This window comes from Paramormyrops kingsleyae, chromosome 3, assembly GCF_048594095.1.
Source record: "Paramormyrops kingsleyae isolate MSU_618 chromosome 3, PKINGS_0.4, whole genome shotgun sequence".
Lineage (NCBI taxonomy): Eukaryota > Metazoa > Chordata > Actinopteri > Osteoglossiformes > Mormyridae > Paramormyrops > Paramormyrops kingsleyae.
In genome coordinates this window covers 6,326,603-6,349,210 of record NC_132799.1, presented here as the reverse complement: position 1 = coordinate 6,349,210, position 22,608 = coordinate 6,326,603, and the positions used below count along the sequence as shown (strand labels likewise).

At 48.4% G+C, this 22,608-nt stretch overlaps 1 protein-coding gene across 1 annotated transcript; it reads right to left on the bottom strand.

The window, feature by feature from the left end:
• Positions 1-2,965: 2,965 nt before the first annotated feature.
• On the bottom strand, positions 2,966-18,711 carry ism1 (isthmin 1). Its single transcript, XM_023796267.2, has 6 exons — positions 17,472-18,711; positions 9,524-9,727; positions 7,636-7,882; positions 5,590-5,733; positions 4,921-5,010; positions 2,966-4,557 (listed from the first exon to the last, which is right to left on the bottom strand). The coding sequence occupies exons 1-6, from the start codon at positions 17,607-17,609 to the stop codon at positions 4,040-4,042; spliced, it is 1,341 nt and encodes a 446-aa protein (XP_023652035.1). The 5' UTR covers positions 17,610-18,711; the 3' UTR covers positions 2,966-4,039.
• Between the last annotated feature and the right edge of the window lie 3,897 nt (positions 18,712-22,608).

Sequence of the window (22,608 nt, the reverse complement as noted above, 5' to 3'; positions counted from 1 at the left end):
CTGGGTTAGTGTCCACACTAAATCATAGTCATGACTCCTGTTGACCTTCCAGCTCTTCTCCATCCCTTCCATGCCAACACAGTGTTGGATCAATGCCCGTTTCCTGCAGTAGATCACATTGAACCTGCTTACCTAACTGAACTTGTATATTTGACCCAACCAGAAGTGATGGGCAATAGCTAGTCGGTTGCTTTGCTTTTTTCTTCCTCTTTTTGCGCACTTGTGCGGTATGTTTGCTTATATATAAAGTGCTCCAGGCTACTATTGGGAAAGGTAGCTCTATGAAATGAATATGGAGAAGGTTCCAGTTCAAGGTGCATCAAACGGTTCACCGCCCAGCCTGGCCCTAAATGTGAACCAGACCGTAGCGTGGCGAGGGTGGAGCCGGGGGGGTTGCGGGATATCAAAGGCAGTGGCCCTTGCCTGCTTGTCGCCTTGGCCTCGGATGCCGGACGCTCCTGTCAGAGTAAATCACGGTGGCGCATCTTTCGATCTTTCCACCCACATCTCATTCCTACGCTCTTCACACAAGGACATTTCAAACTGGAAATAGACTGACCGCTTCCCTATGTGGGACCCCATCATACTCTCCTTCATATGCTCTTCTGCCCCAGATGCAAGGCTGAGAAACCCCCACCCCCCATAAAAGAAAAGCCAGTCCCAGTCCATCTCGGTGTGCTGCTGCCCTCAGTCTCGGCCGCAGCCGTTGATGACAGCCTTCTTTAAAACCCCAGTCTGCCCACTCGACCCCATGTAGCTGGGCTGATATGAACAAAGCATCTACTGGTGCTTGCAGGGGTGGCCGTTTCTCATCTTCGACAATTTGCCGACGACAAGAACGTTCCTCAAAAATCTTTTCAAGGTTCAATCCACATTCCCGGTGGAGGCTGGGCAGTGAAAGTCCGCGAGTGAGAGGAGTCTCATTGAAGCGTTTACGTTTCCAGCAAATCGTGAGGATCCGGGCCAACAAGGCCGCCTTGATGCGTTGAGCCATTTGGGTCATGTGAGGGGTCATCGAGGGTCTTGGCCCAAGAGGAGAGCGGGGGGGAGGCAGTGCAGACGTGAAAGCGCACGGCTCAGCCCCTGGAGCTCACCAGCATGACACCACAGAGGTCAGGCCGTGGCCCCCTGTCCTTTCAAGTACTTGACAGGTACTTGACCCTGTTTGTTCAGCTGTGCTCCCTCCACTCCACTCACCTACCCCAACCCCTCCCCCCACCACCCCCACCCTGTCTGCCCAGCAGTCAAGAGCACGCCCCGGGTCAGCTCCTCCAGATTAGAAGACGCCGAGCGGCCTTTTAATTACGCCTCCTGTGCAGCGAGGAGCGCGCGCTTCTGCGGGCAGACACTTCCTGAAAATGTGCTTCACCACCCATAACGTGGCTAAAAACAGCCATGCCACATCTGCGCCGTGCCGGAGGACGGAGGTCCTACCCGCCGTCGCCGTCCGTGGTGATATGCGCACCGGCGAGGCACGCTGGGTTACCCCACTGCTCTCGTCTTATGTGCCTCACGCCCTGTTTCCTGGGTGAGGCTCGATGGCTCTACAAGCCGTGCTGCACGAGTGATTAGAGGATGGCGGATGGATTATTATGGGTATTATCTTGACCATTGAATTTTATTGTAAATTCTGAGTATATGCATGTGTCTTTGCATCTGAGGCCTACTTTGGTGGCTTTCATTCGTTTGTTTGTTTGCTTAATTATTTTTTATTTATTGCAGGTTAAGGTTTCAGGAAGGGCTCTCCTGAGGTGTCCAAGAAGGTGCCTGACCCGAGTCGGGTCAGTAAAGACACAAGCAGTATAAATTCCTCGTGTAAAAACTGCCGGTTACGTGACTTGTACCTTCCTTTTGAAGAGCGAGTCCTCCGATGTGGACCACATGATTAGATACAGATCAGTAGCGTACGTTTCCCTCACAGGAAGGTGTAATTTTAGCCACAACACAGAGGTACTTTAAAAGAGTTTGGGAATAGACACTTGATGAGGGTTCACTGGTTTGCAAGCTCTCTGCAGCCCCCTCCCCTTACTGTTGTGGTTGGCCTAGCCTGTTAAACATACTGTTTGGATTTTGTGTTCCAGTGTGGATTGTGCTTGTAAGTCATACAAAATTTAGGGTTTTTTTTTTTTTTTTGGTATAGTTTTTATTTTTTGTATGAGCTTAAGATGTATAGCATCAATCAGTCCTTTGGTGTTGATGTGGCAACCATTGTCCAACTCCCCCCCACCCCACCCCACCCCACCCCACCCCCCCCCCCAACAGAGGGAAAGCTCTGTGAATATGACTGTAGATGTCTTTGCATTGTTTTAACTGCTGTAAGTGTGTAGGGCTAGATCCCACGCTTATATGGGGAAAACTAACATTTAATTTGGAGTCTCTCTGTATTAGATAAAGTAGGTGACACCTGCTTCATCTGTGGTGGAAATCTTCAAGGTCAGTAGCCAAGTCATGTGCGTTATCTTCATATTGCTTGTTAACGACGTTCTGGTTTCATAGATCACCATTTTCCTGCACCTTTTTATTTATCCATTCCCATAAAATGCCTCAAGACCAGAAGCAGACCGTAGTCTTTTATGCGGAGGAGAGAAAGCGCAGAAATCTGCACGTACAAATGCTGGGAGATGGAGGATTTGAGCCACATTTGGGAGGAAGATTAAAACGGAAAAGGAGACAGAGTAATTATTTCAACGTCTCCGCAAGGCAGGAACTAATGGGAACCTAGTGCGGTGGGTTCAGCTGTTGGAAAAAGTTTAATTGCTGCCAATGCTTTTTGTCAGAAATAATGCTTTGTGACAGTGCAATAAAACACAAGGAAAGGAGCCTAATAGCAGGTGAATTTTACCCAAAAAAGAAGTGGAAAGTGGCATAAATTTGAAAGTAAAAAAATCCAATAAAATACTAGAAATGAGAGAATGCAGGCCCTTGGTCATGGGCCACAAATACTTGTTAAATAATTAAAATGAACTTTAATGAGAACTTATAGTTGTTTTTATTAAAACTTTCATCTCAGAAGTCTTTCAGTATGCATCACCTACTTCAAACATTAACCACATAATTATACCCAATGTACGGGACATAGCTACAACTTAATAAATACTTTACAAAAATAGTGAAGGTTTTTTTGTACATCCAGAAAGGAAGGGAAATATAAGGGGTGATAATAAAAATACAACTGTAGATGATTTGTAAAAACTTGGCGCTAAATAGACAAACTTTTCAATGGGAACCTTAATAATATACCCAAAGCGATAGTGGGAAGAGCCAGACCCTCCGGATACAGGAAGGGCCTCTGCCCATGGTTTCTACATCCCTGTAAATAATCCCCTTTCGCAGACGGTCGTCACTAACCATCCCTTTTGAGAAGAACAAAACGAATGGCTTGTGCTTTTATGACAGAGAAGGTGTTGGCTCACTTTCCCTTGAGACGCGTCTCGCTTCCGTCAGTGCCGGCTGACGCCGAGACCCCCGCACTGTCCTTGGTTTCTGTTCAGTAGCTGCGTTGTCCGTCTTCCTTTTTAGGCCCTTCTGAGCATGCCAAGCAAGAAAGCTGCTTTTCTAAGAAGTCCACCAGAAGAATTTTTAATATCCTTCACTTTGGTGCAACCGAAATGTTTTGCATCTATCTGCTAACGACTCCCATCGAATCCCCTTGACTGAAATATCAGACATGCCATTTACAAAAAAAAGAAAAATACTTGGATTACAGCTTTAAATAGCTTCGAATGCTATACGATTTTACATGAAGGACCCAATTGCTATCCGTGTTGCCGTTGCCATGGCGAACAGAATGGGCCCCTTGCTCTCGAGAAGAATTTAAATGAGATGGGAGGAGATAAAGGGGTCCGTTGGGCCTGTGTCACAGTACCCTGCTCCTGGCCACGCCGGGTAAGCGTGTGGGGCCCACCCAACTCAATGGAAGTTCTTGCAATGGCCGGGCTGCACCCTCTGCAAGCTCTGAAGATCTCTTTTCTTTTCTTTGAGTCTTTCAACCTCTGTCATGCCCACCCGCTGACCCTTTTGTGCTGCTTTCCCGTTGGATTCAGAACTCCCTGGCCTCCTCGAACTGCCTGTAGTAGTCTTCATCCAGCGGGTTGTCGTCACACCGTTGGCCATTGTTGGGTGGTCGGGCTTGGTTATAGCGACTCCAGTCGCCCTTGCAGATGATCCAGGGCAGGATGTCGACCTTGTAGTGCAGGTCGGCGGAGAACTCCGTGCTGATGAGGTTGGGAGTGCCGGCACCCTTACCGCGTGTGATGAGCTTCATTGTGTCATCATAGCAGCAGTGCTGTGCAGCCAGCGTGGTGGACTCCAGGGTGAGCGAGGACCGAATGCAGTAGCGTGCCGTCGGCTTGTAGATCTCCAGCTTCTCCTTGGGACTGCTGGCATCCTTCCAGCGGAAGTCCTTCCTGGTGGTAGCGTCGTGGATGCTGGCCGTGCCATAGGCCACCTCGGTCGGGTAGGAGCACGGGCAGCTGGGCAGGTCGTTGGCCACCTTCAGCATGTACTTCTTCAGGAATTCACTCTTGCAGTTCATCCATCTCTCGCAGCTGTCCGTGTCTGGAAGGCATTGGGTCGCAGTTAAAGACGGGGCCCTCTCAGGCTGTAGTGTAAGTGCAACAATAAGGGGTGCTTTATCTGAGGGGTGAAGGGTTGTCCCCCCTCCACCCTCCCATGGTGGACTGTGATTGGGAACAGAAGGCTGGAAGACTAGTGGCAACCGCCCCCCCCCCCCTGCCTCCCATACCCCGCCCTGCGGCCTTTCATCCACACGCTGGAATGCTAAGAGGGCCCATGGAATTACTCTGTGTTCTGAGCTAGCGCACGATGCTTTCCAAGTCAGCTGTCCGCATGAAAGATGAGACCAGATGATAGGAAGTTCCGGGAGGGGGGGGGGGCAAAAGCCAAGTGTGGGTGCCTTACCGACACCGAAGAGCTCCGTGGCGTTGAACTCGTCGGTCCCAGCCAGCAGACTAACTTCCGTGGCGGCTGTCTTGAAGGCGTCCTCGATCCCTGCGACAGCAAAGACAGCCTCGAAGATGTCCAGGGATACAGTAACATTCATTCACCTCACCTATGCCTCATTTGTGTTGCTCTAGTCCTTTCCACAACCTGATGGCCTTTTGCCAAATCTGCCTTCTTGATTTTACCCTTTTTTGTTAAATCCCATCTGCTCAAAGTAGTGATAATACTATGGGGAGAAGGGGCTACCATTGCAGGAATAATTACAGTTGAGCACAATAATTAGTTGGGCCTGAATTGTTCCAGTAAAATTTGTATCAATAAAAATGTAGAAAGTCACTTTGAATAAAAGCATCCAAATAAGCAATAAAATAAATATGTTAGCCCTCATCTCAGTCACAGGCAGGTGCATCTGGGTAATGAGGCCCTAGCAGTGAGTGGGGTTTCCTTAGCAGTGAGTGGGGTTTCCTAGGCGGTGAGTGGGGTTTCCTAGGCGGTAAGTGGGGTTTCCTTAGCAGTGAGTGGGGTTTCCTAGGCGGTAAGTGGGGTTTCCTAGGCGGTGAGTGGGGTATCCTTAGCGGTGAGTGGGGTTTCCTAGGCGGCGAGTGGGGTTTCCCTCCCATAACCAACCTGGGCAGCTTGGCGCATCACAGGTGCGGGACTCCGTAGCCGTGCAGGCGTAACCACACGACCTGGTGCGCTTCTGGTTCCCATTCCCACAGGTGACGCTGCACAGCGACCAGGCGCTCCAGTCTCCCTCCCCATCCATGTAATCTGGGCCGGAGAGAGCCGGGGGAAGGGGGAGGGGGTGGATGAGCGGAGAGTCTGCAGGATGCCAACAATTCCGTGGCCGTGCTGATTGGCTCCACATGTTGCTGGTACCTGGAGCCCAGGCCAGCTGCCAACTAGCGAAGTCATTAGCGTGCCTCTCTAAATGGCTTTCACACATGTGAGACAGTGCGGGGGTCTGGCCTGGACAACTCCTCTGGCTCTGACCCTGGAGCCGGCGTGAACACACACATACACACACACACACCACACACACACAGATTCTGCCCACGCTGCTGTCAAGTTTCTCTTGGGAAACGGGTGACAATTTGCCTGCGCTTGCTCCCGGCCGGAGAGCCGTAACGCAGCCAAGGTCGAGTCCCATATTCTAATGTGCCCCCCCTCACCCAGGTCTAGGGCAGCTGCAAGTATTTAGCCATAAACCTGCGGTGGGAGAGGGCCAGCTGTTACAGCCGGCTCCAATCCTGCTAAACCAGTGAACATTTCCTCGTAAAGGAGCCACTGGGTGCTTGTGCAAGACACACCGCCGGGGAGCGAACGGAGGGCGCCGTAAACCACCGAGGGACACGCCCACCAGCGCCGGTACCCTGGGTCAGCCTGAAGGGTGACGATAGTGGGGATTCGGGGCAAGGCGAGTTTATAGAAGTGATTATAGGCAGTGGAAGGTAGTTATATCAAGTGCTGCAGGAGCTGCCTGGATGGGCTGTGTTTGCTTCACCGTTGCTGTCGTTTTGCTTATAATCTTTAACGCTACGCCTTGAAAAATCCTGGCAAGCTTGGGGATGTGGCGGGGTTAATGACAGCATGCTACTTCAGAAGGCTACTGGCTCGCGAATGTATTTTAACATTCCCGTCAGTGATCAGGCAATTACACGTTAATCACGGCTGTGTGTATATGTAAGTCCCTTAACGCTGGCTGCAGCGTGTCGGTAGCGTTGGAGGTCACGGGCCAAGTCTTGCCCCACATCTGCCCCAGATAGTCATCATTACCCTGGGGCTGAGGGCCAGATATCCAGCACTGATTCGCCAGCTAATGACAAATTACAGCCTGAGCACTGAGAGTAAATCCAGGAAATGAGCAGAAGAGGAAACGAGGTGCCCCGTATGAGGCTCCCTGTAACTGTGCTGCGCTGGCTCAGGCTCAAGAGCCTCGATAACCCCCAAGCCGTGTTCAGTTATGGACCCGCATCGACCGTGTCCAGGCACCCTGCTAACCGCAGTCAGAATGAGTAATGCACAATCAGGCCTTGATAAGGCGTCATTGCTGAGCCTGAAGTTGGCTTTAATCACTGCCGCATTGTGCCTCGATAACCGGGGTTGGTGGGGCACGGTCCGGGGGCCCTCGAGTTGGGATCACATCCCATATGCAGGGCCGGTAAACAGGGACGGAACACTTCCCACATCAGCCGTTTTGTTGGCACGTCAGGGCATCAAAAGGATGAGTACTACACAAAGCTGGCATTCATTTACAAAACCCACATTTATATAGTCATGTAGCCCAGTTCTCCCACCCTGGCGCGCTGGGAACGATGGACAGGTGCCAGGCATCCCACTGCTAAGCTGTGTGACGGGGCGCAAGCTCTGAGGTAAAGAGAAACACCTGCATAGCAACCACAGCTACATAAACCTTAGATACGATACAGCTCATTTCAGAATGTTGGCATGCTGTCTAGTCGTTTTTTGCACCGTTTTTATGAGCATATTGTCTAGTTTTTGCACCATCTGTACTGTTTTGCCCTGTCCCGCATTGCTTTTTGCAATAGTCCTTCGACTGTCGTAATCGGACGCGCTTTAACAAGCAGGCTTTCTGATGCACCTGTTGCATATGACCAGCACAGATGCTGTATCTTTTGCTGAATGTTTACTGGTGCTGAAATGGACGCTCACCATACTCCGCGTGCGCCTTGCCAGCCCCGCCGCGGCGCTCCCAGTCCCTCAGCGGCTTCAGGAAGTTGCTGTCATCAGTATCGCCGTTGTATGGGTAGTCCTGCTCTCCGGGTCTGTGGCCGGGGGCCGAGGCTGAGTGCTGCCACCAGTTCCTCCAGTTGGGTGTGGCCCAGCCCGCTCTGCTCTCCTTGCGAAGATCCTTCTCCGGCTCTGGGACCTCCAGCCCATCCACCACCTCGATCGTCACCTGGGGACCAGCGGTGGGCCATTGAGTGAATCTCCCAGCCGGCAATCAAAATCCCTGCATTCTAGTGATGCTCTTTTAAATCTCTGTGAAATGTCAATTAGGTGATTGCTGGAGACCAGAAGACTCTGATTTATGCTGTCAAGATCCCGCATGACATCATGAACAACCAAGCTGTGCTTGATATTCAGGGTTGGGTCAGACCAAGCCAAAGACACCAGAAGCGTGTCTCTGAGATTACTGCTCTGGCTCAGAGATCGGCCCAGTCACTAGCCACCTCCTTCACGTTAACCCTGAGCTTCTCAAACTCCACTGCTCCCAGCCCCACATCAAAGATACCCTGTCGTCTGGCAAATCTATAGTTATAAGCCTCAACTTGAAACACTGATATTTATCATCTTTTCTCACGTCTCAGATACAATTCCGTTTTAATCCCGTCAGAAACGGAGCCGTGATTCATAGACGGAAGGGAATCTCAACGGGGAAGGAGCTGGAAAACTTTAAAAATGGCGGGGCCGCGATTCCAGAGTGACGGGTGTTCTTATTTCTCGTCCCATAATGCACTGCCACAGGTCACATGTCACAAAGACCTTCCATCCAGCGGCTGCTGCTGAAAGACGGCTGGCTTTTTAGCTGCCTTTCAACGGCCTCCAGTGGGAATTGTTAGGAGACCACAAATGACATTGGCAGTGCGTAGATGCTGTCAAGACTGGTTAGCTTCGAATTTGTATTAAACCGCAATGTACTCAGCAGTTTACATATATATTTATCATATATCAGGCAAAAAGGCCAGACCACTTTTCAAAGTATCAGCCAAGACTTCCTAGCATATAATCCTTCCTTTAATACTGTTTATTTTATCTCTCTAATAATCCGAGATGAATGTTTTTGTTTTTACATCTCTTCAGTCCGACCCCTTTCCCAAGCTTGGTTTGGATCCAAAGCTAAACTTGCACAGGTCAGTAACTGGATGGGAGCTGCCGTCAGACCGGTGTTTACGTTGCATTTCCTATCCGTGCTTTGTGCATCAAACGCACTTATTATCCGAAAACCCCCATGGTTCATTTATTCATGGGAGGCGGTGGGAGGGGTGGGGGGGCCTGGTCCCTTTCATTCGAGTGCTTCCTGTCTATGTGTGCGTGTTTTTATGTGTGTCTCTAAAAGCCGGCCCGCTGAAAAGGGTTAGCGGTGCGCAACAGGTCGTTGTGCCTCTTCCTGTTTGAGGAGCATCTGGTCTGTGTGCTTGGCTGGCCACCTCTTTCATTCACACACACACACACACACAGATTTATAATTATATCTTTGTGGGGACTCTCCATTCATTTCCACGAGGAAAACTCTAATCCCACCTGAAACATGATCCCCACAACACATATTACAAATGTCATACATTGGACGATTAAATAAGTAACTGGAGCAACAATTAAATAGAGTTCTGCAATGTCCACAATTTTGGCCAGTAGTGTAGGCAGTAGTACAGCACAGACAAGTACAAATAAATATAGAAACATGGATAGACATAGAAATACATAATATACAATGAAATATGGTGTGGTACCATACAATGCCGATCAATTAAACAATAATATTCTTCCACCGCTAATAGTATCAGCCCTTCTGCATCCATTTCTGGGTCTGGCCTACCTGAATGTTGGGGTTCTGTCCATTGATGTCTGTGTTGGACAGGTCAGGGAAATTGTGGAGGTCAAAGAGGAATGCTCCGGGTCCATCCCTTTGCAAAGTGCTGCCTGAGCCATGGTGCTGGGCTTGTTGGCGGGCAGACGGAGCGGAGCGGCGCTCTCCATGGGCCAGCCAGGTCAAGGAGCTGCTCTCGTCATGGTTTCTGCTCTGGAAGAACAGACCAAATCCGGTCAAACACTTTTCAGGTCATGCAGCGACCGTAAAATCCCGTGATGGGGATCTGTCTTGTTTTCGGCAGCCGTCAGGAGAAATTAAGTTCCTCAGGGGTGGGGAGGCGACAGAAAAACCTTGAATCTTGCCCCCACTATCTAATACTTTCAGCCTGTCAGCAATCAGTATCCTAAGAAAAAAAAAAAGTAACGGACTGTGATGCAATATCTGGCCTCCTTAAAATCTTCAACATCATTGGTGGAGATGAATCCTGATGACCCTTCTCCCCGGGCCACAAAGCAAGGGCTCAGAAGGTGGCAAGATTCCAAGGACAATGGATTGTGGGTCATCAAGGAGTCCTAAAACGCAAAGCCTGATGGGCTGGGCAAGCCGGGCTGGAGGGGGCTATCAGTGCTTTTCTGTCACCATGCCCCCCCACCTGTTGACTCGAGTGCCTCCAAAAGTCTGAGATAAGGAGCATGACGCCTGTTTAATTATATCTTAAAAGGCTCTCCGTGCTGGTCGTTTACACCTTAAGGATGGGCCGTGACGAGCAGCTGTGCTCCATTAAAGGCTTTCCGTCTGATATCCTGTTTGTCGGAGAGGCTGAAGATGTTTAATGACAATTGGCGGAGTGTTGACGTGACGTCCTCGGCTGACAGTGATATACGGTGCAGTCTGTGTGGGGGCCACAGAGGATTCCCCCCAAGGCCCCCTAAGTCATGTGTTCCCCATCACACACATGCACAGAAGGAGCAATTACTTCCAACTGTACAGACAGCTTTAAGCACCCAGTAATCTTCTATACTTGTATGGTAGACAATGAGATCAAAGGGGAGTCATCAATCTTGTTATTTTTCCTCTGTCTGTCTGGTGTGTTTTTCTGACTGCAATGAGGGATCGGGAGTGTGGCAGCCCGATATGTCAACTGTGTGGTGGCCCCACCCACGCAGTAAAGCGGCCTGGCCTAGGGGGGGCGCTATTCTGCAATGAGATTGTATGTTTGTGTCCGGTTGCATATGCATGTGTGCGAGTCATCACGTGTCTGTGTGACCTGCATGCACGCACAGGACATGTGGGCCATACATGTGGAAACCTGTCTCCCATATGTGCTAGAATTATGACGTACATCCGGAGTTGCTCAGTGCCGTTACAGCGGGGCGTTATTTTGATTTACATCTGCTATCAAAATCCCATCCCCTATTTTACACATAAACCGTACGGCAAAGACAGCCATCTCACTACATCTATAAACAACCAGGCTGCGTGTTTGTATGTATTTATATATTCACATAATACAAAAATACATTCCTTTGAAAGGTTCGTCTAACCAGCTGGAGACCAGACGAGGCTCCCTCTTAAGATAGCCAATTAGACAGAGCACATCAAAGCTCATAAACAAAGTCATAAAATGTTAAAGGGTGTGTGTGGGGGGGGGGGGGGGGGACCGATTTAGCTATGAAAGAAATTGAAAGATTAGATGATGTAATCCTCTTGGACCCGAGACCTGTGACCACAGAGAGCCCCTATTTAATCGCTGCGGATGGAGAGACAGGAAGTGGTGGACCGAGGCATGGAATGTCTCCTAACATCCTTCCCATCTTTCACCAGATAGGGTTCATACTCCGATAACCCCCCTATAATCAAAGTACATGCTTGCTGAGCCCCTCCACCCCACCCCAGAAGCCTTTGGGCCCTGTAATTAAATCCCGGCAAAGCACACCCCCTCCACGCTCGCGCAAAAAGCTACCAAGGAGGAGGAAATTATCATCATCCGCAACTGAAATGTTTTCAATGTAAACAAAACTAAAACTAACATTTCTTGCTTGTACATTTATTTATAAGGAAAGTTTGTGTCGATGTTTGAAAAGAAGGGAAAGTGGAATGACGTGGCTTTTGTGTGGACGGGCTAGTGTGGCCTGGGAGATAGGGTTTCCAGTGCGCGCTAACCGATACCGCAAGCGCACAGTGCTTCACCGCAATGGGATTACTGAGCCTCAAAGGCGCAGCTCTGCACTGTGAAAGAGGCCCGGTCACTTGCCAGCGTGGTGTCACGGTCAGGCTGCTGCGATACCCCCTTGGATGCCTCTGGATGCTTTTCCCTGTTTTTTTTCCCACATTGACCGAGGGGGAGCTATCACGATACAGGTCCTTTATCCTAACCCCCCTCCCGGGCTTTAAATTACCTTTGGGTTCAAGGATGCAACCATAGCCTTCCTGGGGGTTGTTTGATCTTTTCATGCTCAGTTTGAACTCATCGTTCACACTCTTTGTCTCTTGGATAAATATTAAGGCGAGTGGTCAGCTTTTAAGGTCGGTGCAGTGACAGCTTCCATAAACATCTAAATGTACTTACATCTGTTTCATCGTTTCCAGCTGGTAGGAGCCCTGCCACATGTGCCCCCTCCCTCCATGCCCATCTTCTCCGTCCGCCTACCCCCTTCCTAAATTCCATGAAAAGCCACCCTCTCCCGTCAGATCTGAGAATCGTAAACCGTGCTTCAACAAACCTATAAAAATGACCCTTTTTGACTGGATACCATTTCTATGGAAGGCTGCAGGTCCTTGAAAGCCAGGTCTCCAGGAATACATCTCAGTTGCCTGGGTTGATACTCTTCAGTCAGGTTTCCTCACTCCTGTGTTCCGTGGCCCCAGAGTCACTCCTGAGACAATTTCTCCGGAACCTTGAATTTATCGCTGCAGCAATATGACCCATCGGCACAGGTCTTCAAAGTGAGCCGATCAGGTAATATGGAGCCCTGGTAAAAGTCTCTACCCAAGTCAACCGTAAAAAAAAATCTGACTTTTAAGACTTTAATGTACTGCTGAGTTTTAACCATGTGGCGACTACTGTATCACACATTGACGCAGGTAAAAAACGGGACATTTGAGACCGGTTACAACTTTCGGTAACAAAAATCCAAAGTGTTTTCTATATTTTACTGGCAGTTTGAAAAAAAAAACTGGGGAGGGGTGGGAAAGGTGACACAGCTGGGGGTGCAAAGCAATTTCACTTAACTCTTTTGTTATTGCACTTTTCTTTCCCATGTAAATGCACCGTCTTTGGGCAAAAGACCCACCCCAGGGAATCCCGTCCATTATGCAAATAGGTACAGCAGGCGGGCACAATTAATCCTCCAATGAAATGTCAGCTTTCATAGCTTCAACTGTAGTGCTGACAGGAAAAGGCTAATAATTGGATTACTTTCCATCTTTTGCTTCCTCACTTGCTCCTCGGCAGCTATGACATTTACAAAGAGACAAAAGTCAAGCTTAAGAGAATTATGTTTAAATGCCTGTATAAATTCGATGTAATGCGTCTGACTCTCAGTTAGAACAGGCAGCTGCGTCGGGGGGTTGGGGGCAGTTGTTAAATGATTAAAGCCATTTTTACAGTTGGCCGTCACCTGATTATGCCACTGAGATCTCCCTCACTGCCTTTAAACGGGAAGATCAAAGGAGATGCGACTGTCTTCCGTTCATCATGTACCACTGGGCATCCCAGGAAGTTAGTTCTAAAAACATGAATGGAAGCCCCCCCCCCCCCCCCCCCCCCAACTCCATTCCACCCCCTTCACTCGCTCACTTCCCTTTTTACAGGGGTTGATTAAAGGAGCATGACTTTCGGATGGGAGGGGGGGCTCAGGAAATAAATGCTGATGATATTGTGCCTCGCGCTTTTGAATCTGACATTCCGGTGGAAAGGCAGCCTTCTGCTTTCATCTCCCTCGCACCCCCAAACTTAATTTGTTACCAAAAAACAAAAACCAACGTTACGGTTCTCTGCATTTCTCAGCCACAGGTCTGGTTTCTATCAGATTCCACACTAACATCAAGGAAAATCAGCTGCTGACCAACAGCTGAAGGCTCCTAGCCTGTTTTCTTTAAAAACCCTTTTGTTGCTCAGTTATAATTTACTCATTGCCCTTGTTTTAGAAACGCTGTACTATGCAATAGGGGGAAAAAAAGCCTTCAATGCAAAGTTGAGTTGCCCATGTTAAATGTCTTCTGTGCTTATTGCGTGTAACCCAGTTATCGTGTGATAGCGTGTGTTGATACCGTCCCCGACTCCTATAAAACACCACGTCTGCTTGTTGCCACCGGAGACAAGCTGGCACACTGACACAGGAATGTCCAGCGGGGCACAGCAGGTTGCCCTCTTGGGTTGCCCGTCTAACTGGAGTTGGTGTGGCTTTGACCCTCATGTAAACTACTCTTCACACACCAGGCAGCCCGCAGTTCCCCTCTGGCACAGAACAGAAACAGGGACCCGGAGAAGATCTATTGGTCTCTGGGTGTTTATTGGGATCTCAGTCTGAGAAGGTGAAAGTGACCATCTCTTGTCACTTAAAAAAGAAGCTCCATACTAAATCAGAGCTATTCCGCAGATTAGCCTTTAGGGTTACTAATTGAGATCCTGGTTCAACTCCTGTCTGGCCTGTTTGTTGGTTTGACATCCTCTTGGGCTCCACACACCAAGGATCACCTTAAAGGCTCATTGGACTGCCAACACTGTCCAGAGAAATGTCTCAGCGCACACTGTGCAGCAACCCACGGCCATGCTTACAAGTGCCACATGAGAGGCAAAGAGCTGAAACGTGTGTTCATCATTTAGTTAATCCCCCCCCCCCCCAAAAAAAAAAAACTGCGTATAACTCGAATGTTAATCAACGCCACATGGAGTAGGATCGGAAGATCTCTCCACTGCGGAATATCACAGAATATTTACACTCGCGTCCCATGACACATAATGGCACCTCATGGAAGACAAATGCTTCCACTAAAACCCCAAACGTGGAATGAAAAAAATAATCTGGGAGGCAGCAGCCAAGCAAAAAAAAAAATGAGTTATGCTTAGCAAAATGAAGCAGTAAATAGTCCCTGTAATTGGCATATACAGATGTATCATCTGGGTTTCTGAAAAGAGACAGAACTGCCCGATTGACACAAACAGGAAGTGATTCTGCACCCGTGCATTGTCTGTTCGGCACGCAACATTCAGCGTTATATGAAAACAACCCATTATTGCGCATAAACTGTCATCTATCACTGCATGGCTTGTCACCAGCTGCCAGTGACTCTTTAAAGTCTGACTAAAAATACTTGAAAAGGTGGTCAGAAGGGTTTTTTAACAAGCTGGCGAGACCCTGTCGATTCCCAAGGCCCCCCTCTCTCGGGCTCTGGATGGGGGGGCTCCCAGAGCTGTCACGCTGCTGTTGTGGGCACAACGGCATGGCTGTTTTTAGCGTGGCTGTCTGTCTGAGGCCACCGCAGCCAGCTCCACGTCCTCTCTCTCTGGCCTCCAGTGTGTGCCGGGACCAGCTGCGGCTCCGAGGGCCTGTAATTTCAGAACTAGGCGGCCGGAGGATATCAGTTTTTAGGGCAGCTGTTACCGGCCCATCGCTTCTGCGTGTAGCCGGGCGGGTCCCAGGCAGAGCAAGGCGGCGTCATGGTTCTGCCCAAATGATGGGGTCCGTCCAAGCCCACGTCTCTCCACGGTACCGGGATAAACTGATTTATCACTCCAAGCGTGAAGCAAAACCGGCCCAGCATTCCAGCTTGGCACATATAGGCCAAATTGAATCTATTTTATATTTTCCGCAGACGTAAAATGAAATGAATCTGAATTATTATGAAAAGGATGCCTCGGTGCCACACCTGAGAGAATTACGCCTATTACCTCCTGCCCATATCCACATGGGAACAGATCAGATCACTCTGGGTGCTGTGAATGAATTGGGTGGGAGGTGGAGTGGTGACAGATGTGTGTTTGCGTATATGGGGGGGGAGGGGAAATTTGGGGACATATTTTGGGGGGGGGGGGGGGGAAACATTTCTCATGAGGAAATTTTCAGTAAGTCAGGAAGCATATCTGCTTGTTTACTGATACTACTATTTGATCTGGTGTATTTGGTGGTCAGTGTGCATGTTTGGCAGATAAGTGGAAAATTCTTACAGCCATTGCATGGATTTTGGACCTGTGGTGTTGTGCACTCTCCCAAAACCCCCTCGCCTTGCTACAAACGCTCAACACAACATCAACCTATACCCCAGGGCAGGGGCGTTGCTAGAGATTTTGGGCCCCATGAAAGCATATCATATTAGGCCCCCCAGTCCAAACCAATCCAGTTATTTTCCTAATATTTTAGGGCCCCTGTCACTCAGGGGCCCTTGGAATCGTCCTAGCTTTCCTCCCCCTTACGGCGCCCCTGCCCCAGGGCCAGAGGTAACTTAAGAGTCCTAGTGACAGTACTGAATCCTGAACAGATAAGGGTGACTTGGTGATGACAGGATCAAGAAGTGGAACAATGGCTCTGCTGATCTCTCTCCCCCCCCCCACACACACATATTAACATTTATATGAGAGAACTATTCCCACACAGACACACACACACTCTACCATTCAGCTCCCTTCAAAAAATAACCAGTTCACACTAAATAATTTAATTGAATGACTGGTGAAGTAATTCTATAATACTAATTTACTATGCAGGATTAGAGCATCAGTTCAGTTGTTGGTGAATTTAGTTTTAACAAAACACCACCCAAATTTTAAGTAGAGCCAGTGCCTCACAACAGGTGCCCAACTGATGAGAACAAGACTGCCTCCTGCATTATCCCGAAGAGGTTGTCTTTGACATATGGTCATTTGAATTTTCAAGATAATTTCATTTATTGTCATTGCCTAATCACACCTTACGCCCCAAGTGAGCTAGGTAACAACAGCGATAGTTTCACTAAGTTTATATAGTATTAGAAACAGTAATAATAGCGCCCCTTGCGGCAGCCTTGAGATCGGCGCTATCCAAATGTACACGCACCTACCGCTTATTGATGTACTTGGATGGCTCCATATTATCATCTTTACGGGAAGGATTTTAATTCCTGCGCCCCAAGGATACGAAATTCCGTGCGCACACGCCCGTGCTCCTTCGTAGAGTACAGTACCTTTTTTTATCGAGCTCTGCAGGCAACGTCTCCTGCATATGTTTCCCCTTCATATAGACCGCAATTGAATTTGAGACATTTCCTCCACATCAAGTAATACTCTTAAACTGCCGCTTTGGTACACTGCGGCGTCCCATTTGTTTAATAGCGCATTCTTCGCTAACCTAATGTACTTGGCAGGGAAACGTAATTTTTTGGTTTACCTCGACCTTTTGTTAATAGCCTAATTCGAAAGATCATGAACATCTGCAGAATATTCCACTGCAAATCAGCAGGCTGTTTTTATAGTGACAACATAACAGTAATAGGTGGGTTAGAAATATGAAGAATAACATATATAGGCCTAGCCTACTAAAACCATTCTTGTGACTTCCTTTGTGACGCTTTTCATTGCCAACTGACTTATTCCGGACCATTTTTTACGTCAGATTACATTTTACTTGGAATTCTTCATTTCGTCCTTCTTTGTAGTAAATAAAAATGCAAACTTAACATAATTCAGCCATGTGCAAACACCAGACGCATTCCAACAGAAAAGTGTCCGGAAACATAATAATAATAATAATAATAATAATAATAATAATAATAATAATAATAATCTGTATTATTAAAAAGTAATACTTTTCTTTATGATTCCCACGTATATATTTTAACCAGCAGACATAATTGATTAATTAAAACCAAGTGAAAAGCATCCAAAGAATGGAACAAATATTGTTTTGCAGCACTGTGAAAGTTACTTGACAGACACGCTGTAGTAAGACTGGGAGAGCAGCTTAAACCAAAAACCTACCTCCACAGGCAGCTCATTTTGGTCGTTGCTTGAAGTCGCGTTCCCTTGCTGCAATGGACTGCTCCGTAACACCGTAATATGTAAAGTTAAAAGTAGCAGTCCCAACAGCAGCAATAACTCTGCCGCCAAGCGAACCATCCTTTTCAGACGACCGGTTTTTGGACCCTGCGGTGTAGCAGGGGATGCACCGCCGCCTCCTCCCGCTGCAGAGCCTCCGTTCTCCGGATCCGCCGCGGACGAGGGGCCGCAACACCACTGCGGAGCCACCTCGGGATTCAGAATTACAAATTAAGGGGAAAAAGGGGGAATAAAGTGACAAAAATATTCTTTTTGCACTTTGAAACTCCGAACCCCCTGATCCCTGATTTTGATTGATTGGAAATGAGCTTAATTCAATTAAACATTCGCTCAAGTATTCAATATAATATTGCCTTTTTATTCCACCTATTAGCCTATTTCGTATAATCTAGTTGTGTTAAAAGTTCCAGCATAGTTATTCAGTCCTTTGATATTCCGGCATCTGAAAAAGTTTGAATAAACTGACTGAAAACGAATAGCCTTAACCCAATTGATTAATGTTGATCGTAAAAATGAGATTACTCCGAGGCTCTTGGGAGCCGTTTGCTTTTACATGTAAACCTGCAGAGCAGCGACGACGTTAAAATTATATGTGCAATACACGATGTAATAAGGGGGTTTCAGCACGCCGTTAATTTTGTAGGTGCCGCCGTTCGTGCGAGTCCAGGTGAAGATTCGCATCAGCTCAGACACGCAGATCCCCGGGTCCCCTCTTGTCCACTTTATGTCCTGTGCACATCCTCCTTTGCCTGTCAAAATGCCTTTTCATCAGAATCGTGCCTTAACCGTATGCTTTTCATTTTTGTTGAATTTCAGTCCTTAATGCGGGACTCATTATAATGTTTGCTTGTTCCCCCTCTGCCTATAGATATTCATAAAGTAAAGAAATACACCTCCAGCATTTGTAATCTCCTATGTATCCTGTTAGGCAACTTTATAAAATGCTTGGGAATTTTTAAATCGTTAATTCCGTCCAGTTCTTACAACAGTGATGGTCTCATGACGTCCAGATCGATGTTTCCGAGTAAGATGATTAGGCGTGAAAAGCATCCATCCTGGCGCGGACGACTTGCGAAGTTGTCTTTCCGCCCAACTTTACCTTGCAGTTGCAGGGAGTCCGCGGCCGCGTGTAAGTCAGAGTCTCCTCTCACTCGCACGTTGTTTGTATATGACTCCGTCCTGAAATGTTTTTATACTCCTCTCTGCTGGTTTGCTGTCAGATCCCCCTCCCTCCTATCTTTAACCCTTCACCGGCCTTCAAACAGCCTCTCCAGCCCAGCCAGTAACCCGAGTCGGATTAGCGGAGCGCATTGAAATACTTCTCAATTAAAATGTATTATAACACAAAGCAAACACAACACAGTGCAAGTAAAAAATAATAGTGATAATCGTAATTAGTTTTTCGCACTTGGGTAATTCTCGGAAGTTTTATATTGGCCTTCTTTCTAGTTTCAATAATATTTATTGGCTTGAGGATATATTTGGTTGGCTATACAAATTAGACAAAATGCAAACTGACGGGATGAACTAAATTTGGGTTTTTGTTCACTTGGTAGCAATACCACCTGTTATTTTTCTTTTTTGTATAGACTACTTCATAGAATCTATGGAAGAAGTAAAGAGTAACACAAACACCTTAACGCGGTCCGTGAGGCGTGTTACTTTGAAAAAGGGCTGGTTGATAAGCTCTCCCCTAGGGACTCCTGCCGCACTGCGCTGCCGGAGCCTAGCCAGAGATGCGCGCATTTTAAAGAGTCGCATCTCCTTTGCATGTGTAGATGTTCGCTGTTGTTCTACAGACGCGCTTTTTCTCGGCACCCCGCCTAAGCAAATGGCTGGCCAAGCCCGATCACCTTTTATGAAAGGTCGTGTTTATTGTGAGCTTCAAAGGGCCACATCCCAGCCTCGTGTTATATACACTGTTGGGATTGACTTCCATTGAAACCACTTCACAGCTCACACTTTAAAACAAATGGCCGTTTCTTTTCGGCTGACAGATTCTCACCTTTGTGAGTATTGTCGAGCGCTTAAAGATTAATGGCGTTTTAAATTGTAGTGTTGCTGATTTTCTCAGCTGACATTTAGCAATAGTTAACCAAAACAAACAAACAAAAAAGACCCAAACGCCCTTGATCCTCAGTATCTCCGAGAATTTCCCTACGTTAGCTCAGTTAAAAGCCAGGTGGAGATACGGCACTTTTACAGATGATTTAAATGGATTGACGCATCGCTAATTGAATTCTGTAGCACATAAACCGGCAGAGGAGTATCGCTTCTGATCAGTGGCTTGGGCGACAGAAGAGCTGCACCCTTGTGGTCGGGTACGTGTCTGGGACTGGAAACCAGTGTCCGCAAGGTATCTTACAGATTCCCCTGCGACCCTTCTTGGAATGGACATTGCTTATAAACCAGGATTTCTTTTTTTTATGAATCCAGCGAAGGCTGCTTTCGGTGGGCATGTGTCCAGTAGCGGAGATCTTTCCCTTAACGGGGACACGTGGCTCTTGAGGCCGGAGCAGGGGCGTCGCTGTGCGGAGCCTTTTCGTTCGGTTCCCGAAGGTGCGCTGACAGCTCCGCTCCGCTATTTTCTTGCGGGGGACACTGGCTCGTTGCGTCTCTCCCCGACCACAAATTGATCCTCGTGAAAGGATTCTGGCACGTAGCGTAATTAAAATAAGCTGCTTCGACGGCCAATTATAGCCTCAGAAACTGACGAAAACTTTTTTTCTTTGTTTGTTCGAATTTGCGGGCGGCCGAATCGCGCGTTTCCACTGCCGACACTCACACCAGGGGCGACTCTGGGATTTCTTTAGGTCTTTAGCCAAATTACTAATTACTTTAAATCGTGTCCCCCCCTTTTATAAATCTATAGCGACTCAAACGTCAACCAGTTAGAAATACACATACATTGAAACACTCAGGTCAGTGACCGTCCAGCTGGCCTTTGCGGCTGAGCCTTTGCCGCAATCTGTGTATCCATGTGAAGCTGAGCTAGAGGTTATCGCTCTGTTTTACACCGCACACCTGTGCCAAACACGCTAAGCCGCCGCTGTGCCCTCTCCACCTACGAGCAGAAATGTCAAACAGCATCCATAGCTCTAAAAAGACACTTCAAAGCACCTCTGGGGGTTGCCCTTCCTCCTGCCTAACCCCCTGCCCCCATCCCTGCCACATACACACATATGTACCCCCGCCTTCTACCATGGCAGGGACATGCCATTCCAATCAGTGCATGATCCGCACAGGCGTGCAGTTCAAAAGAGCGGGAGGGTGGCTGACCGGATCACATGCGGGGCTCCCCTCGGCCGCCTATCCGCGCAGTCGGGCAGATGTTTCCTGCAGCCGCGAGCCGTCTCTCCTATTATCGACCCCTTTACGGGGATTTGGGGCGGGGGGATGGGAATGTGGCCTGACATCTGTGTAGCAGACCCCCGTGCACCCATTTGACAAAGCCGGGCCCAGTGGATCAGCAGTGGGTCACAAGAATATCAGCCTCATGCGGCTGTAGCAAGATTCGACCAGAAATCAGACAGAACCAGGCCTGCTGGATTATTCATGTGACCCAACTGCCTCACTTTGGTTGTTGTGGACACTCTTGTCGCCACTGTAGTCTGACCCACATGCGACTGTTGATCTGGGGTTGGTGTGGAAGGTTGGGTGTGGGGGGGGGGGGCTTTTGCTGTTGCTGCAGTCGTCGCGGCTGCTGTTCTGCCTGATAAACAACAGTTTTGTGACCCAGTGGCAGGTTCTGGCTGAGGTGTGTCTTTTAATCTGGCCCGGGGTGCAAAGGTCCACCATCGAGCAGGCAACTGATGTTCCAAGAGGGGTAGGTGGGGGGGAGGGGGGGGGGGGGGTTGGGAGTGAAGCAGGGAATGGAGACAGTGAAACAACACGACGTGTTTATTTTCTCTCTTTCCTACTGCCTGTATCACGGGCTGATCAGCATGGAATGTTGGGGGGAATAAATCCACAAATCCTCCACACCGCCCCGTTCAAAGCTGAGAGGAGCTTCAAATCACACCTCGGGGAGCTTTCCTAGACAAAAGCAAAACAGCATCCAGTGCTGACATGGTGACTGTTGCGGAGGCCACTGGCAACGTCAGCCACCCTGGGGGGGTCACAGGGCCCACGTTCCTCCCTTCAGAGGGGCACCCCCATTTGGGCAGGAAGCGGGTCTTGTGATCTCATTAGCCGCTCGCCTTGGTCAGCTGATAGGTGCCGCATCTTGCTGGGAAGTGGCGCGTTGGGTAACAGCTCTCACCCTCGGACGCCTCACCAGGCAGATCAAAGGGCCACTTGGGTTGCACAGCCCCCCCACCCACAGGTGTGATTTATCCAGGGGCATAACTAGAAATTCTGCCCCCCGACAAAATGTCACCTTGGGCCCAGCAACTGGTGTATTGACGATTATTTCTTCTATTAAGGGGCTCTTATAAAATGCTGGACCCCTGAATCTGCTGAGGTATCCAAGCCCCTCTGACACCCCCCTAGATTCACCCCTTATGGGTCTCCATCAGGGAGACTCCATTGGCTTCCTTGCTGCCACCCTATTGGCCGTTTGCATGACCACGGCGGGCAGGGTGTCGCTTTTCTCCAGCTGTGGACCCTAGCAGAGCTGCTTCTGGGTCCGTCGCGGAGATCCGCTCGGCCCCGTCTTCTGCAAAAGTAAATCCAAAACAAATCTCACCCGTAATGGTCCCTCTCACTTTCAGGGTTTGTCAGACCTACTGAAAGGCAGTAGTTTACGAGTCATTATCATACCAGACCAAATTCGTATCCCTACGGAGACATGCGCTACAGCTGAGTAAATACGACATTGCATAAAATCAGTGCCTGCATGTGTAGTTGGCTCCAGCCTTGTTAAATGCCATTACCAAGGTGTCTGTGTGGTGGAAAATGTACATAAATATAGTGTCTGTTTAAAAAAATAATAAAAAAATGAAGACTAGGAACAGAACGTGTCAGGCATTGAAGTATTTATTAGCTGCCTAAATTCCTTTCGGTATTAATCTGATGATTATCACCTCCAGCCCATCGCTAATTGCCGGTTTAGGTTAAC

Bases quoted from the DNA above. Each gene is read 5' to 3' on its own strand.
- ism1 (XM_023796267.2), bottom strand. From the start codon at position 17,609: ATGGTTCGCTTGGCGGCAGAGTTATTGCTGCTGTTGGGACTGCTACTT. The intron at 7,883-9,523 runs GTAGGCCAGACC...GCTGGTCCCCAG, and splicing joins GACAGAACCCCAACATTCAG to GTGACGATCGAGGTGGTGGA. The intron at 5,011-5,589 runs GTTGGTTATGGG...TTGCTGTCGCAG, and splicing joins TGATGCGCCAAGCTGCCCAG to GGATCGAGGACGCCTTCAAG.